Here is a 19,346-nt window from a genome sequence, read left to right as displayed (position 1 = left end):
TTTATCCCCCTCAGTGAAACTTTTCTTGTCCTGCATTTTGTTGTCTTATATGCCCCGTGCCTCTCGCGCACAGAGTTGTAACTGCATACTTGGTTTCTGTGATTTGGGGGTTCGTGCCTGCCTTTCCGACGACGGTGGGCAGGTGCTGGCTCTTGCACACTATTCTATGCCCAGGGACCAGCACATCACAGGCACTCAGCCGATACTTGCTAAGGCCCCACAGACAGATGAAGGAGTCAACAGAAGGCAATGTGAAAAACTCTTCTGAGCAAAAATGAAATTTTGGTATCTGCATCCTAATTTCTTCTGAAGCTTTGCTGTTTTAGGAAATTTCAAGGAAAGTGAATCTCAGAAAATACAAGGTCACACTTCCATCTCTTTCTGAAGTTCTTTTCAATCTTCTTGTGTAAACTGTATCAACAACACAAGGGCAGGAGTTAGGCTCCTCTATTCAGAAGGGTGTGGTCCTGATCAGGAAAACACCGTTGGCAGGGCAGAGACGGGCAGAGCCTGGGCTCGGCACTGGGCAAGCTAGCTGTCAGAGTGGGTGCTGCTCTCCATCAGCCCAAGTGTCAGAATGAGGGGCAGGAGGGATAGAAGACAGCACTTCGCAATGATAAAACCACCCTAGGTTGTCATCCCCATGAAGGAAAGGAAGCTGGGTGCTCTGCCTGTAAACCACATGAAGATCTAAAGAGATGAAACTTTACCGTCGTGTAAGGCTAAGGTTTTGCAACATCTTATTTTCTACTGGAGAGGTGAGTATTTGAGCTTTTTATACAAGATCACAGACACCTCATGACAATTACTTGTGTGAATAGGCAGTCTTGTGGTTTATGCTATGAGCTTCTGTGTTAATCTGCAGCTTTAATGGCTGTGTTGCTTAACATCTCTGTTGAGACTGTCGGGCTCCCTAGACATGTTGCAGTGCGAGCCAAGAGCACATTGCCCACAGTATCTGTTGCCAAAGCCAACATATGAATTGAACTCTATTCTACCCAAGGAGGGAGAAGGAACAGGAACAACAAGAAAAGCTCCACTGGAACCTGAATAAAAATACTATGAAACCAAGAAAAATTTAAAAAGCATCCAGCAGATTTAAATGAAGATAATTCCACTGGAGTAGATGAGAACCTGGAAAAAAAAAAAAAAAAAAGAAAAAGAAAGGGACAAAAACTCATTTCATACTCTCCAAAGTCTAGAAGGAACATTATAAAAACCCATAGTAAGATTGGGGCACTTGGGTGGCTCAGTCGGTTAAGTGTCTGACTTTGGCTCAGGTCATGATCTTGTGGCTTGTGGGTTTGAGCCCTGCACTGGGCTCTGTGCTGACAGAACAGAGCATGGAGCCTGCTTCAGATTCTGTATCTCCCTCTCTCTCTGCCTGTCCCTTGTTTGTACTCTGTCTTTCTCTCTCTCTCAAAAATAAACAAACATTAAGAAAAATTTTTTAAACCCATAATAAAAGAATAGGCCAAGACAAAGGGACAGGATAAAACAAGGGGATTTACGAAAGAACATATATGATACAACACCTCTTCCTAAAAATGTTAAAAATATCTTAAGCCTACATTTAATCCAATGCTTAATGACAGAAAGCTAAAGGCATTCCCATTAAAATAAAAAATAAGCCAAAGATGCTACAGTCATCACTTAAAAGCTTTAAATGGTGTGCAAAAATTATGGATATTGTAATACACAGAAAAGAGGTAATTATTAGAAAGAAGGACTAGGGTACCTGGGTGGTTCCAGTGTTTGAGCGTCCGACTCTCGATTTGGGCCCAGGTCATGATCCCAGTGTTGTGGGATCGAGCACCACATGGGGATATGCTCTGAGTAGGGAGACTAGTTAAGAGGCAGTCTCTCTCCTTCTCTTCCCCCACCCCCCGGCCTCTCTCTCTGCTTATGCTTTCTCTCTCTAAAATAAATAGAAAGTAGGAGTAAAAATTCAAAGGTGATGGAACTGTCCTCTCAGCAAACTCTTAAGTACAAAACATAAAACCTACTGGAGCGTTCAACGAACTGGCTGGTAAAACAAACAAATAAATATCCATCCATCCATCCATCCATCCATCCATCCATCCATCCAACCATCCATCCATCCATACCTTCCTCCCTCCAATGGCATTCTTATCTGCCCACCACAATCTGTTAGAAAATTTGGCAAGAGCAAAAAATACTATAAAATATTGAGAAAGAACTTAAGAAATGTGTAAAACATACAAAGATAGCAGCAGCTTTACTGAAAGTCAATGAAGATCTTTTGACTAAATGACAAGATGTGCTACATTCCCAGAGAAGATCATTATGAAGATACTTACTCCTCCCACATTCATTAACAAAACTTAGGCAGCTCTAGTAATTCCCAACAAGGTGAATGGAGCTTAACCAAGTGAGTCTAAAGTTCGTATGCAATAAAAAAGGGTAAGAACGTCAAACGACATTTTTAAGAAGACAACATTCGCAATTCACACTATTGGGGAATAAAACATAAGTTTTTAAGTACACAGAAAAACAGTGTGAACGAATGGAAACGTTAATATTGCAGATGTATCCATCACCCTCAAATTAGCCTATATGTTCTCATAGGGTTTTCTAAAATGCTAAGCTGATTCCACAGTTCATCTGGTGAAGGTACAAATAGCTAAGTAAATGTAGAAAAGGAAGAAGATATTGCTCTACCAGATTCCAGAATATAACACAAAGCTACAATAAGCAAAGCAGTGTGATATTAAAAGAAATTAAACAAAATTTTTTTAATGCTTATTTATTTTTTGAGCGAGAGAGAGGCAGACTCTCCTGGGGGAGGAGCAGAAGAGGGAGAGAATCAGACGCAGGCTCCAGGCTATGAGCTGTCAGCACAGAGCCTGATGCAGGGCACGAACCCATGGACCATGAGATCACGAAGTCAGACGCTTAACCAACTGAGTCACCCAGGCGAAGCGCCCCCCAAAATTTTTTTTAACATTTATTTTTGAGAGAGAAAGAAAGTGTGAGTTGGGGAAGGAGAGAGAGGGAGACACAGAATGTGAAGCTGGCTCCAGGCTCTGAACTGTCACCATAGAGCTCAATGTGGGGCTCAAACTCACGAACCACCCGATCATGACTTGAGCAGAAGTCAGATATTTAACCGACTGAGCCACTCAGGTACCCCAGCGGTGTGATAATGATGTAAGCAGGGATGAACAGATTCATGGAACATAACAGAGTCGAAAAATAGAATACTACATGTTTAAACATTTAGTATATGAGGACAGCTAGCATTTCAAATCAGTGATGAAAGATTACATAATTAATGGTGTTTACAGAACTTAGGGAGGGTGAGAGTAGAAAAGTCACCTGTATGGTACACAACAGTCCAGGGTTAACCATTAAAAGTATTTTAAGTCAATTTGGGGGCGCCTGGGTGGCTCAGTCGGTTGAGCGTCCGACTTCGGCTCAGGTCACGATCTCGCGGTCCGTGAGTTCGAGCCCCGCGTCGGGCTCTGGGCTGATGGCTCAGAGCCTGGAGCCTGCTTCCGATTCTGTGTCTCCCTCTCTCTCTGCCCCTCCCCCGTTCATGCTCTGTCTCTCTATGTCTCAAAAATAAATAAATGTTAAAAAAAAAATTAAAAAAAAAAAGTATTTTAAGTCAATTTAAATAGAATTCAGAAGAATATTTTCACAACTATGAAGTATGGAAATGCTTTCTCAAAAAGCCTTAACACACAAAATCATGTAAGAAAAATTAGACATTTTTTAACAATATAAAACAGAAGTCATCGTAAACAAAGGCAGGATTATGATGAACTTGCAGAATCACTGGCAACATGTAAAGTAGGTAAGAACATTATGGACATCTGAATATTATCCAGATATGGAAAGAATTCCTATAAATCAATAAAACTGTAACAAACCATTAGGAAATTTGGTAAAGGATATACTTGAATAAAGGTGTTAAACAAATAGGTATCTAGAATAAAGTATGTTTGAGTGAAGTATTTTACTCCATACGCCCAATTCTTGGAATCATTTCTTTTCTATGGGAGCCTTCTAATAAAAAAAGGCAAAAAGGAATGTAAGGAAATAGTGACAGATGTGAAAAAACCATCAGTTCTGAATATGTACTTTGCATGTGTTTATACACATACAGAAAACTGGAAGGAGATATACCGATAGGCATTCGGTAGTCATCTCCAAGCAACATAATTTAGCCCAATTTTTTTCTTCATATGGTTCTGTATTTTTTAATTCTCTACAATGAACACCTATTCTTACATTATCAGAAATGACTGTCTCATTCTCTAAAAATACAAATCACATAAGTGTATGTATACAAAGACACACACACACATCCCTCAATAGACAGATACGTGACAAGACAGGTATCCAGAGTCTCAGGAAACAATGAGCGGCTCTTATACACCTCAAGTGCCCCCTTCCCTAGGGCATCAGGTGGCTGAGAAGGAAGACAAGAAAGACAAGTTCTTGGGCTGACTAAAGTCAACGGCAGAGAAGATGAGCATACTACACTCTAGTTGCAAGATGAGAATTATGTGTGAAAAGATGCACACGGGGCGCCTGCATGGCTCTGTCGTTTGAGCATCTGACTTCTGCTCAGCTCGTGATCTCGCGGTTTCTGAGTTAGAGCCTCGTGTTGGGTTCTGCGCTGACAGGGCGGAGGCCACTTGGGATTCTGTCTCCCTCTCTCTCTGTGCCTCCTCTTTCTGTCTCTCAAAAATAAATAAACATTTTTTAAAAATTAACAAGAAAATATGTACATATACAAACATGAAGGAGAGAGAGCATTTGGCATTTACTCATTGGCTTATTTCAGGCAATCCAAGTACTCACATCTGATAGTCATTAATGGGAAGTGCCCTGCGGATTGAGAAGTCACATTTTGCACGCCAACAGGTTCTCGCTGCCCTTGCACTCCAAATGGGTACTGGCTTTGGGTGGTGAGCATGGGTAATGGGGTGGCAACTTCACGTCATTTAGCTTGACCTGCCAGGTGTGCTCACCAACCCTGTAACACATTTAGCTTCCCAGGTCGCCCCGGTAGGAACGTAAGCAAGGCAAATATCAGCTCATCGGGAATTCTGAGTCGTTAGTACACGCTGGCGAGAATCACAGCATATGAAACTGACACACGGCAAGCCACAACTCTTAAAAATCCAAGGATGTGAGGGTAGTATTTATGAAGAGAAAGAAGCTAAAAGGTGACCCATTTTTATGCCATATTATTTGTCCCCCAGGGTAAGATGCTCATCACTACTCCTCTTGATGCAGCAAATGGAGTGACAAGGTCACAAGGACAGGAGTATTTGAGGGAGACATCCTATTCTTCCTTAGCATTAAAACACAAACTCTCTTATTCATTTCAGTAGGAAAGGGATAGATTATTCAAGTAGGAATCCTGTGGCAATAGGGGAAAAATGATCCATATCTAACACCAAAATAAATTCTAGCTCGGGGTGAGGTCAACAGTGAAGAAGGGCCTCTGAAAAGAGGTGAACATAAAACTGGTCTCGGCTTTGGGAAGGCCTCCTGAAGTGGAGTGGAAGGAAACAGGTGAAGGGAAAGATGAATTTAAAACGTAAAAATGTTAAAACTTCGATACATCAATCTGTACTGTACAAGTGTTAGTAAGTTCACGGAGCAAAACCATATAATTATCTCAGCAGATGCTGAAAAGGAACTTAATAGATACTTCCTTGACAAGATATATATTCTGAAGCAAAAGCCAACAAAAGACTTAATAGTGAAACATGAGAAATGTCCTTATTAACGTAAAAACCAAGACAAAGTTTCCACTACCATCATAATTATTTAACGTTCAGTAAATTTAACAATGCAATGAGGGAGAAAAGCAGATAAACAGAATATTAAGAGACAAAATATTACCTGTAGGCTATGTGATATCAACCAGCTATCAGAAACTACCAGAGAGGCTGGTTATAAAAATAGCAGGTTATAAAATTTAAAAATCAATAGCTCTCTTATATACAAACAATATGCCATCAGAAAACCACGTGAAAGAAATATTCCCTCTACAAAAAACTTTATATAATATTTAATTCTCCCTAATATAAAATAAGCAGTCAGCACAATTACAATCAAAATGAAAATGGAATGCGTTTAGAATGTGACAAAATGATTCTGTTGTTTTTCCAGACATAGAGACATGTGAGAGCAAAGAAAAAGTAAACGTGAATGGTGAGATATTAGATATAAAAATGTGTAATAAAACCTTAATGATTTACACAGTACAAGGCTAGGATCAGTAATACAGAGACTTATCAAGAGAACAGGGGCACCTGGGTGGCTCAGTCTGTTAAACATCCAACCCTTGATTTCAGCTCAGGTCATGATCTTACAGCTCATGAGTTCGAGCTCCACATAGGGCTCTGTGAGGACAGCGTGGAGCCTGCTTGGAATTCTCTGTCTCGCTCTCTCTCTGCCCCTCCCCTGTTTTCTCTCTCTTTCAAAATAAACAAACATTAAAAAAACAAAAGTTAAAAAAAATAAAGGATCTAGAAATAGACTCGATATGACATATAATAAGGATATTACCTTAAATCGTATTACTTTAAATCAGTAAGGAAGGAATACATGATGTTAAGAGAAAAAGGTATCTTTCTGGAAAAAAACATAACCTGAAACCTCTCAGCTCACTCTTTACCATTTATGGTAATAAATATATTTTAGATGTAGTAAAGCTTTTTTTAAAAATCAGTTTATTTCTTTTGAGGGACAGCACATGCATGCATTCAAGTGCTGGAAGGGCAGGGAGAGGGAGAGAGAGAATCCCAAGCAGGCCTGGAGCTGTCACCGCAGAGCCCGACATGGGGTTTGAACCCATGAACCGTGAGATCATGACCTGAGTTGAAATCAAGAGCTGGACACCCAACCGAACTGAACCATCCAGGCACCCCCCCGCCCCTAGATATAGCAAAGTTTTAAACATAAAACATAAAGGTATTGGAATGATGGAATCTGCTGTTATTCCAAAATCCACTTCTAATTGTATCCATAAAGGCCATGTGACAAGATCAAAAATTCACTTCCCCAGACTCCCTGGTAGGTAGAAATGGCAGGTGACACACTTGTGGCCACTAAGACGTCAGCATAGGGTCTTGGGGGGAAGCCTTGGTTTCCCACTCAGAGAACTCCCACATTGCCCTCCCCCTCTGTCTTCCTATCTGGAATACAGACCCCACTGCACTCATGTGGTGGTCACGAAGCAGGAAGCGTGAGGAAAAGCGTTGGCAGAAAGGAAACAGGATAAAGCATAGGTCTCTAAGTTTGGGGATATTCTCTTATTTGCTGCCCAGCTGAATTCTCACTGCTTCTAGGGAAGAGTTTTATAATCTTGGAGAGAAAAACTTCCTTAAGTTCACAATCAACTCCAAATCCATGATGGAAAACACTGATTCATCTAATAAAAAACTTCTTAAAACTTTAAAGTTATAAACAAATAAACATGTACTGTATGTATATTTAAATGACAAATAAGAATTGGAAAAATATATGAAATACATATATAAGATTAATTGCTTTGTATACATAGAAGTCTTATAAAAAAAACCACGTGTAAGTCAATGGAAAAGTGGGCCCTTTATAGCTTAGCCTCAGAAGTTACTCAGCATGTCCACATTCCCATACTTGTAAGCCTACCCTGATTCAAGAAGAAAGGAATTAGACGCTACCTGTGTGTGTAAAAAGCACATCAAAGAACTGGCAGGTGTGTTTTAAAACCATTTGGGGCGCCTGGGTGGCTCAGTCAGTTAAGCGTCCGACTTCAACTCAGGTCACGATCTCGCGGTCTGTGAGTTCGAGCCCCGTGTCGGGCTCTGGGCTGATGGCTCAGAGCCTGGAGCCTGCTTCAGATTCTGTGTCTCCCTCTCTCTCTTTTCCCCTCCCCCGTTCATGCTCTGTCTCTCTTTGTCTCAAAAATAAATAAACGTTAAAAAAATAAAAAAATAAAAAATAAAAATAAAACCACTATAAGCCATAAGTAATGGGGCACCTGGGTGGCTCAGTTGGTTAAGCATCCATCTCTTGGTTTCATCTCAGGTCATGATCTCACAGTTCATGAATTCGAGCCCCGTGTCAGACTCTGCACTGACAGCACAGGGCCTGCTTGGGATTCTCTTTCCCTCTCTCGTTCTCTGCCCCTTTCTCACCCTCTATCTCAATATATATAAATAAACTAAAAACAAAACAAAACACTGTAAGCTGTAACAACTGAACTTAGCAATTCTCTTAGGAATTTATCCTATGGATAAAAGCAAAGTTGTATATAAAAGATGTAGGTAAAGAACGCTCACTTTAGCATTATTTTTAACAATGGTTCTCAAAATTTTAGTGTGCCTCAGCAGTACCCAGAGGGATTATTAAAACATACATTGTGGATCCCATGCAGAGTTTCTGATTCAAGAGATCTGGGGTGGAACTGGAGAACTTGGTCTTTTTTTTTTTTTAGAGAGAGAGATTGATAAAGAGAGAACACACAAACTGGGAATGGCAGCGGAACAGAGAGAATCCTAAGCAGGCTCCGTTTTCAGTGCGGAGCCAGATGTGGGGCTTGATCCCATGACCCTGGGATCATGACCTCAGCCGAAATCAAGAGTCAGATGCTCAAATGACTGAGCCACTCAGGTGTCCCATGACGTATGAAGTGGGCAGACAGAGAGAGAGATAAAGAGAGAATCCCAAGCAGGCTCCATGCTGTCAGCGTAGAGCCCGACATGGGGCTCAATCCCAGGATTCTGGGATCATGACCTGAGCCAAAATCGAGTTGGAGGCACAACAGACTGAACCACCCAGGCACCCAAACTTGCATTTATAGAAAGTTTCTAGGTAATGCTGATTTTGTTGCTCTAAGAACAGACTTTGATAATGATTTATAACATTACCATCTCAAATTCTATTATTGTACTTGTTTTTCCATTTCATCAAGAAAATGTGATCCAAATGTACCACCACGGAACAGGGAGAAATCTCTCGCCTTGTTATGACCTAGCAAAAATATTCTTAGTAACATCTTGATGGGGAGAAAACGCTTTGGGCAAGTGAACTGTAAATTCTGATCTAACGTCAGCCCACCATTGCTCAGTAAGATTAATGTGGGATTTAAAAGAGCAGGGCAGAAGAGAACCTTACAATCTCTCCAAGGGGAGGTACATTCATGGCTGCCACACTCCCCACCCCCTTTCCTTGTGGTTTCCAGGCACTACTGAATCCTGGAGCCTGTTACTTGCCCGACAGGCCTGGCATCCTAGAAGTAACAGCAAAGTGGTAAGTGGCTAGGTTACTAACCATGTCTATACCAGGAAGCCTGAATTTTCCTTAAATTGGCTTCCTGCCATGAATTTGGAGGTATTTCTTAGAATACTTGATCTTTCCTGAGGCTAGTATTTGGTTATATTATATCCCTATGAGCAATACTGAAGCACAGAGCAGTCTGGAGGGAAGAAACTCCATTGACACTCAGATCGTCTGGTTAATACACCTGAACTGCTTGCCTTGAAGTACTGACGTAATTCAGTTCCTTAATCCAAACGTCTCCCACGGCTGCCTTCCTGATTTACAACCCTTTACCTCATCCTAACTTACTTCCCAGCCTGATCCACCTTCTTCCCCTAAAACAAACCCTGTGTTCCGGTTATTCAGGGCAATCTTGGGTTTCTCCAAAGGTCTACAGGACAGTCCAACCCTACACTTACATAAATTGTTATGTCCTCTCCCTGAAGGATCCTCCCCACCCAGCACTTCCCCATAGATTCCAATCCATGCCTGAGGCATGGCATGTCACTTCCTCCAGGAGAGCCCACTGCAGGGAATGATGCTGTGCTTGCCTGTAACTCACGGCGATACGCACATCAGTCCTGTACTAGAGTTATTTGTAAGGGCTCTTGTCTCCTTGAGCAGTGTCAGCTCCTCAAGGACAAAGACCACGTCCAGTTCAGTCGAGCAGCACACAGTCTGCTCGGTGCAATGCTTTATAGATGCTCAGCATAAGGGAAACCTTCGGAAGGTATACTCCAGACATGGGCATGTAAAAATGCAAACGTCCTTTCAAACCGAATGGATGAAATTCAAACTCACGGTATGCACCGTGAAGGCGAACCATGTCAGAGTTCCAATGGCAGGTTTTAAACATTATGCATGGAAGCAAGTGTTTCTTACCTTGAGCTGTAGCTGCACCCTGGACAGAAAGAATTTCCAGCAATTTTCTCTGGAGTCCACCATGCCTAGACCACGAACTTCATTACGAACTCCAGAAATTATGTTGTCTACATCTTCATCGCTGAACAGATCCGGAATTTCTCCTGCCCCCAAAGGAGTGAGTAGAGTTACTGAAAGGCAGTCACAATTTCAATTTTAGATAAGACTTTTTAATGCTTGGATTGCTTTATAATACAAAGTTCAGTTTAAATGATAAAGAGTTGGAAATCAGAAATGCAATTCAATTTTTTTTTCTTTTTTGTATTTACAGGCCACATGGCACACGGGGAACAAGCTGTGATGGACACACCCACTGAGCGCGTACGTGTAGGAATAACATTTACTACTTTCCTCAAGGCTCCTCCAAGCACCTTACAACTGTAAGCAGACTAAGAAAGCAATACACATCAAATTAGTTAGGTTTACGGCTTTCTCCCCAAAGACTGTCCCAGCAAATACCTCAAAGACAAATTATCTCTCTTTAAAGTTCACTGCAACTACAGATAATTTGTCACGGGGGAAGATCTTTCAAGGAATGTGTTGATTTAATCACCTGATGCCAGCAAGTCATTAATCAGCACGAGAAAGCTCTCATCTAGAACCTGGGCATCTGTCAGCAGGAACACAGTGGGCATGTTCTTGGCTCCAGTTCTGATGTACAAATTGGCAAGATCTACCTGTAAGTAAAGGAGGCTATCACTCATGCGTTGTTGCGATGCTGATGTGATGTTGCGATGGTGCTATGTTTGTGTGGGCTGGGAAGCACTGTGTAACAACGGCGAGAAAGAGGCATGTTTAACTTTCCCCTTGTCTACCTACATGTTCTTTCCTCTCGGAAACCCCACATGGGGGTCAACAGCATGACATCACCTCATCTGGCAATACAATGATGAGTGCCATGTCTGGGGCTTAATGGAACATAGGGATGAAAATCAGTGGCCAACGGATAACTCCCTCCTACTAGTCGAAAATGAATTTGGTGATGCCTTTGCCAAGCAACATGGTAAAAGGAAAAATCTACTTATTTCAACAACTGACTATTTCAGGGAAAACAGTTTTTATTTGGTTATGTACTTCGTTTTGCTTAGAAATATTGAAAGCATGTGATTTATTTTCCCTTTTTGGGTGAAAATGCCCACATTTCACCCACACATCACTTTCCACAAACCTTGAATATTACTTTGTAAGTACGGTTCTGATTAAAGACCCAAATTTAAAAAAAAAAATTAATGTTTGTTTATTTTTGAGAGACAGCGTGTGCGAGTGGGGAACGGGCAGAGAGAGAGAGGGAGAGACAGAATCCGAGGTCAGCACAGGGCTCAACATGGGGCTTGAACTCACAGACCATGAGATCATGACCTGAGCTTAAATCAGATGATCAACTGACTGAGCCATCCAGGCACCCCAAAGCCAATTTTTTTTTAATTTAAATTTTAGTTGGCCAAGATACGGTGCATATTGGTTTCAGGAACAGAATTCAGGGGTTCATCGCTTACTTACAATGCCCAGTGCTCATCACCCCAAGTTAAAAAACCAATTTTTAAAAAGCACACGTATTCCTGTCAATGAATCATTTTCACGATTCATTCAAAATGGAAGAAATCTACTTGCATTTGTGAAGGCAGTACCTTTTTCTGCCCTTTCATTATATAGGAATACTAAAAGTGTTGAACAGCAAGTGTGGTCAATACAAAGGAAAAACCATGTTGGTTATAAGTACTTTTTTAATTAAAAATGTTTATTTATTTTGAGAGAGAGGTAGAGGCAGAGAGAGAGAGGGAGAGAGAGAGAATCCCAAGTACCCTCCGTGCTGTCAGCACAGGGCCCGATGTGGGGCTTGATCCCATGACCGTGAGGTCATGATCTGAGCTAAATCAAGAGTCGGATGATGAACTGACTGAGGCACCCAGAAGCCCCTATAAGCAAGTATTTAATACAGTATTTTCTGAGTCAGGTCTATAGGCTTATAGGCTTATATATCTATAAGCATTTATAGAATTTTACTATTACTAAATTTACCATGAAGAGACAAAGGTACCTAAATCAGCAGAAACTTTCCCCCTCTTGGCAGGGGAAGTGTTGGCCAAATCGGGGAGTCAGAGCTGACACAGGCACGATACCAGCTCCTGCTTTATCGACCAGGCAGGAGGGCAGAGGGACCACCTGCCACCCTCACTCACCCGGAGTTCTTGGATTCCGAAGCCTTGGGTCACAGTGACCTGGAAGACCTCAAGTCTGCAAACGTAAGCTGCCAGGCGGGACAAGCTCTTCTTGCCAGTGCCGCCCACTCCGATCAAGAGCGCGTGACCCTGAGGGGTGCGAAGGATTCGGCTGATGCGGCACCTGGAGAGAGAAGGCACACTCAAGGCTGACGAGCTTAGGGACTAGGTCTGCTTTACTTTTTAGAAACGTTTCTACACACTGAACCTGAATTTTTATTTTAAACCTTAAGTCCTCTCTCATCTGCTTCCACATCAAGGATGCTCCCTCCCTGTGCCCTCACACTGGAGGCCTAACAAACTGCCCTGCTAACCACATCTTGGACTCACCGCTTTCTTCCTGTCCATACACAAGGCCTTTTCGTCAAGTGCCAAGTTTTTACGATTAGCAAGAAAGACCCCAACTTCACCAGCATCCAAGTCCAGCAACTTGTGCCAGAAACTTCTGCTGTGAAATTACTTTGGAAAGAATGGATTTGTTTCGATCAACAAATATCTCACATGTGACTGACTTCACGCAGATTAAACACCTGTCTCTACGATTCTTACTTCCTTTGCACTAAAGCTCTGTCTGTCCTTGGGCACTCTAGAAAATTTAGTGAAATCTTTCAGAATCACTGAATTATGTCTCCAGCAAGTCCAACTAGTCCCTTGCTCTGTATTATTGAGGAGATTCTGAAGGACTAAGCTACTGATATCATCCCCACATTTTACAGTTACGAATAAGATAGCTTTAACATCACCTTGAAGAAATATGTCATAATTATGTTATGAATACTAAGAACAGCAAAAACCCAAAATATAAGCATACAGACACCCACATGCAAAAAATCAGACAGCATCACGTCAGTTCTAGGTTGAATGTCAACTTCCAGACTTCAATGATCCACCTAGATGGTTTTCACAAAAGCACTTCCAGATAAAACAAAGCTGGGATCACTTATGCTGGGACTGGCACCTCTCCACTGAAAGCCTTCAGTAACTAAAAAGACAGCTTAATTTTACAAGCTTAGCCCTTCCAGTGGGTTTTACCCTACATGACCACACAACAAAATCACCTCTGGAAAGCCGAAAAACTACTCTAATGCAGGTCAAGCCCGAAGTTACAAAGCAGTTTCCCTTTCATTTTAACATTTGCTTCGAGGTTTGTACCTCACCAGGTTCTTAAGCAAAGTTCCTTTCTACAAGCCCTCCAGGACGTGCTGTGAAGTCATCTCTCACCCTGAGTCACTCAGCATACTCCCCGATCAAAGAAACAGTCTTCCTTTTTAGACCACTGAGGAGCCCAGGTTGAAGGATTTTGTGACAAGAGTCTCTCCTCCAGCAGCAGCAGGAGATCTCTTTCACCTGCCCCATAATGTACATACACAGTGTCTCCCAGCCGAAGCAGAAACAGTGTTACTAATACTTCAATTAGCACCATGGTCAAATTCTAACTGAAACCATGGCATAACCAGAGGATTGCAACCACAAAGGGATCGATGAAACTATCAATACTTAACATGCTTATAATAACTCATGATGGGGAGGTCTCCAAAGTTTTTCTTGAGCACTTGGGCTATAAACATTTTCAAGAGCAACTTCTAAAAACTGGATTCTCCACCTTTCATGTGTGTGTGTGTGTGTGTGTTCCAAATTCCTTCTTCCCACACTTCCTTCCTTCTTGACTTATTTTTAACCATGATTTCATTATTTTAATCTTTGCCAGAAAGATTGTTGGAATCTTTCACTTTGGAAAAGCCAGTGTTATCTACTGAAAGGTATCCCCTCAGATTTATATTGTAAAGTCCTAACCCCTAGTACCTCAGAATGTAAGCTTATTTTGAAATAGGGTCACTGAGGAAGAAATTGGTTACGTTACGTAGTAAGGTGGGCCCTTTATGCAATCCAACCAGTGTCCTTATAAAAAGGAGAAATTTGGAAGGAGACATGCACAGAGGAAGAATACCATGTGAGGATTGGAGTTAAGCTGCTATAAGCCAAGGAACTACCAGAAGCTAGGAGGGAATTCTGGAACAGATTCCTTCATAACACCTTCAGAAGGAACATGGCTCTCTGTCACCTCAATTTCAGACTTTCGGCCTCCACTGTGAGGCAATACATGTCTGTTAATCTAAACCATCCGTGTGTGGCATTTTGTGACAGCAATGCTAGCAAACGAATACAGCAGTGACCAATGATGGTGACCAGGAGAACAATAATGGACGTAAAGACGTACCCTGCTTCCTACACAGCAGCAGCAATGGCAAGCTGCTGAGACTATTCCACAAATACTGTCATTCCTGTGCTCAACTCTGTTGAAAAGCTTCTCACTGCACGTAGAATAAAATTGGAACTCCTTCCTCTGGTAACAAGGAAAAAACTGGCACCAATAAGACCCACTGCAGCTTCTCCTTCCGTGTCACACACTGCTCTCTCCACTTTTTCTCCATGCTGCAGCCATGATGACCCCTTCTCTGTTTTTGAACCTTCAACCCTGGGATCACATGAAATATGCCCGTACCTACAATGTTCTTCCTTCAAATCTTTCTATGCTTAGCTCCTGCTTACCATTTGATCTCACTTTAAATATCACCTCCTCACAGAGTTACCCAGACCCTTTTTGGGAATGTGCATACTTAGTACTTGGAATCGATCTATTTCCTAGCATGACATATCACTTTCCGACATTTTTCTTGCTTATTTGTTCATATCCTTATAAGTGTCTTTCAGCATCACTAAAATATAAGCCCAACTAGAGTAAGGACTAGACTATCTTGTTTGCTGCTGTATCCCTAGTGCCTTACAACCCTGTCTGACAGCAAGGGAGCTATGGAAGGTTGCATGATCTGTGCACTGCCCAAAAAACCCAGTCTAGGAGGTTAGAGAGAACCTTGTCAGCCAAACTCTACACCGGAACAGGGGCATCTAATTTTCTGCCAAGCAAACATGCCCCTTTCCTTTTCTAATTTGCACAAAAGTAGTGAAAAGCCTTACACTGTTCCTGTTTAGCACTCGGGAGGCACTCCATAAACAGGATTTACCAATGACCAGCAGTTTCACTTCATCCTGTTTCTGCCCCTTAAGAACCTTACGGCTTTGAACATCTCCCATGCCTTCCTCTTTCTTAGTTTTCTTACCTAACAGGGCTGCAGTGAAATGAAATTATGGCTGTGACCACACATCAGAAAATAGTATACTGACATATGACATTACTGAGATGTGACCTTGGACTTGAAGATGCATTCTGAAGCTGTAATCATTGAGACAGTACGGTACTGGCACAAAAACAGATGCTCAGATCAATGGAACAGAATAGAGAACCCAGAAGAAATGGACCCACAAACATATGGCTAACTAATCTTTGACAAAGCAGGAAAGAATATCCAATGGAATAAAGACAGTCTCTTCAGCAAACGGTGCTGGGAAAACTGGACAGCGACATGCATAAAAATGAACCTGGAACACTTTCTTATACCATACGCAGAAATAAACTCAGAATGAATGAAAGACCTAAACCCGAGACAGGAAGGCATCAAAATCCACAGGCAAAAACCTCTTTGACCTTGGCCGCAGCAACTTCTTACTCAACATGTCTCCGGAGGAAAGGGAAGCCAAAGCAAAAATGAACTATTGGGACCTAACAAAATAAAAAGCTTCTGCACAGCAAAGGAAACAATCAATAAAACTAAAAGGCAATTGATAGAATGGGAGAGGATATTCGCAAATGACATATCAGATAAAGGGTTAGTATCCAGAATCTATAAAGAACTTACCAAACTCAACACTGAAAAAACAAATAATCCAGTGAAGAAATGGGCAAAAGACATGAATAGACACTTCTCCAAAGAAGACATTCAGATGGCCACCTGACACATGAAAAAATGCTCAACATCACTCATCATCAGGGAAATACAAATGAAAACCACCATGAGATACCACCTCACACCTGTCAGAATGGCTAAAATTAACAACTCAGGCAATGAAAGATGTTGGCAAGGATGCGAAGAAAGAGGATCTCTTTTGCACTGCTGGTGGGAATGCAAACTTGTGCAGCCACTCTGGAAAACACTATGGAGGTTCCTCAAAAAATTCAAAATGGAACTACCCTATGACCCAGCTATTGCACTACTAGGTATTTAACCAAGGGATACAGGTGTGCTGTTTCGATGGGGCACATGCACCCCAATGTTTATAGCAGCACTTTCGACAATAGCCAAAGTATGGAAAGAGCCCAAATGTCCATCGAAGGATGAATGGATAAAGAAGATGGGGTGTGTGTGTGTGTGTACACACACACACAAATGGAGTACTATATGTTATAATATATATACATACATATATGTATGTATATATGAACATATATGTATGTATATATACGTACATATATGTTCACGTATATATACGTATACACATGTGTATATGTATACACATACATACATACACACACAATGGAGTATTACTTGGCAATCAAAAAGAATGAAATCTTGCCATTTGCAACTATGTGGATGGAACTAGAGGTTATTATGCTAAATGACATTAGTTTGAGAAAGACAAATATCATAGGACTTCACTCATATGAGGACTTTAAGACACAGAACAGATGGACACAAGGGAAGGGAAGCAAAAATAATATAAAAACAGGGAGGGGACAAAACATAAGAGACTCTTAAATATGGAGAACAGAGGGTTACTGGAGGGCTTGTGGGAGGGCGGATGGGCTAAATGGGTAAAGGGCATTAAGGAATCTACTGCCGAAATCATTGTCGCGCTACATGCTAACTTGGATGTAGATAAAAAAACAAAAATGAAAAAAAAAAATAAAAGTTCTCTGGGAAAAATAAAAAAAAGATGGTGACCTAACTTAGAGAGACACTTACAGTTTTATACTGGATGGCAAATGAGAGATAAGAACTACCAACTCAGAGTACTGAGTATGATCTACAGTCAAACAACGATTGTGGTGACCCAGCCATTTTTACATTGTGAAAAACCATCAGGACTTGTCAACTCACACATGCTGCATGGCATCTTCAAACAGAACCAGGTTCATGACAGCATTCAGCTCATTGTGGCTGTCTAAGGCTTCTGTAAGAACTGTCCTCAGCACCTCCCAGTCCTTCACTGGCAGGTAACGTGGATCTTGCCCACCGTGTGCAAAGTGGCAATAGATGAGGGGCTGTTGAAGCAGCGCATGACCATTTGCACCCTGCAGGAGGAGGAAAAGACAAGGATAGTCACAGCAGCCATCCAGAATGATTCATCTGGAAGCGCAGGGGCCCGTCAAGGGAAGAGCATGCAGGTCAGTCCATGAGCAGGTAGGTGGGATGTTCCCAAGTACAGACGGTGTACATTCCGGAATCACAATGGTTCCAAGCAAGGTAAGTATGTGCACAATTCATTCACATCTGTATCTAACTCTGCCCTGACACCAGTTAGTGCCAGAGTGGATGGACACCTCTGACATTCCACACACTTACTTCAAAGTGTTTATAAGCAGTTTCCAGCATTTTTTTCTGAAACAAATCACAATCCTTTGGGTCTACCAGTTTGTCTCCATAAACACGTGAAGATTCGTGAAGCCACAGGCGTATTAAATCATTTGGACATTTTAAGCATTCAGGAGAAGCAAATAAAATCCCCTACAAAGAAAGAATGGGAAAAATTAAAAACTCAGTAACTGATAACACTCCAAGATAGTATTTTCCTTTACCATTTTAACTGTATACTAAATTTAGTAATTTATTACTTCAAAAGAAATATTGTCAGTAGAATTACTATAGTGGTAGTTTTACTCTCTGGTAAGTAATATCTTAAAAATTTACTAGCATTATACCCAGTTTTGGAACGTAGCTAAGATTGTATTTCAAAAGCCAGCCCCGGAAATAAACACCTCTTTAGAGGACTCGCGTCTATTAAGTCTTTCGACAGATCAAGTTTCCCCAAACTGTTTTACAAACAGCTACCATGAATGTCACAGGATCAAAATTTTTAAATTCTAATACCGTCTGATATCAGTTCATCTAACCCTTCCATTTTGCAGATGAAGAAAACGACACCAAAAGTAAACTGCCCCAAATCACACTTTGTGGGTAGATGCGGAATCAGCACCAAAACGTTTTGCGTCCCGCCCTGTTTCAACACTGCCCTCCACTATCTTGGATTCACACAAAGCCACATCTTTGCGAGAGAGTCGGTTGGCTCTAGACTTAGGAGAGAACACAGCGAGCTGTCGACAAGTAGTTGCAAGTGCTAAACCAACATTTGGTGAAGTCAGGTGTACTTGAGAGCCCGAACATAAGCAGTGACCAGGCCTCTCATCCCATGTCACCTATGGCCTTTCTTCCCCTTTTTACCCTAAGATTAAAAATCCACTTTTAAACCACACCGTACTGAGCACAGTCTTTCCAGCAGGTGCTAGAACGACGGCCATGAGAATGAGTGGCCCACGTCCTCAGGAAGCTGGCGCCTGATGTGGTGTTACGGTCGTGAGGCAGTTGCGGAATGACAGGCCATAAATAACCCTCCAACCACTTTTACTGTATAAGGTAGATCATTCCAGTTAACTTTTTTTTTTAACTCCACGTTTCAATCCCCTCTTTGGAATTTCCTTTCTAAACCAAACACATAAATGCTGTCCTTGTACCGGGTAAGCAAAGTAAGTGTCAAGGTCAAATCAAAATAATTAAGCAGTGTGAGAAATTCAAGCTGCTTTTGATGGATGTTTAAGAATCACACTGCATAAATATAAGCAAATAACAAACGATCCCCCTCATTTGGCGCAAAATGAGGCACTCAAATATTTATATGGAATACATGGACCTAAGTCGCTACACAACCTAGAGAAACCACTAGTCCCATTGATAAAATGGGAATAAACCTGCCATCCATACTTCACAGAGAAGTTTATGGTTTAAAAATCAAAGAATACACCCA

At 41.5% G+C, this 19,346-nt stretch overlaps 1 protein-coding gene across 1 annotated transcript in view; it reads right to left on the bottom strand.

Annotated features, from left to right (window-relative positions):
* Nucleotides 1–19,346, bottom strand: part of DNAH11 (dynein axonemal heavy chain 11) — a 359,440-nt gene that overhangs the window by 138,881 nt on the left and 201,213 nt on the right. Inside the window, exons 50-54 of the mRNA XM_060632677.3 lie at nt 17,891–18,052; nt 17,426–17,619; nt 12,393–12,555; nt 10,766–10,889; nt 10,174–10,316 (exon numbers count right to left, since the gene is read on the bottom strand). Of these exons, the coding sequence (XP_060488660.3) occupies nt 10,174–10,316; nt 10,766–10,889; nt 12,393–12,555; nt 17,426–17,619; nt 17,891–18,052 (786 nt within the window). The remainder of the gene's footprint in view (nt 1–10,173; nt 10,317–10,765; nt 10,890–12,392; nt 12,556–17,425; nt 17,620–17,890; nt 18,053–19,346) is intronic.

The sequence above is a fragment of the Panthera onca genome, chromosome A2 (genome assembly GCF_046562875.1).
Source record: "Panthera onca isolate mPanOnc1 chromosome A2, mPanOnc1 haplotype 2, whole genome shotgun sequence".
NCBI lineage: Eukaryota > Metazoa > Chordata > Mammalia > Carnivora > Felidae > Panthera > Panthera onca.
This window is presented reverse-complemented; position numbering and strand designations above follow the sequence as displayed.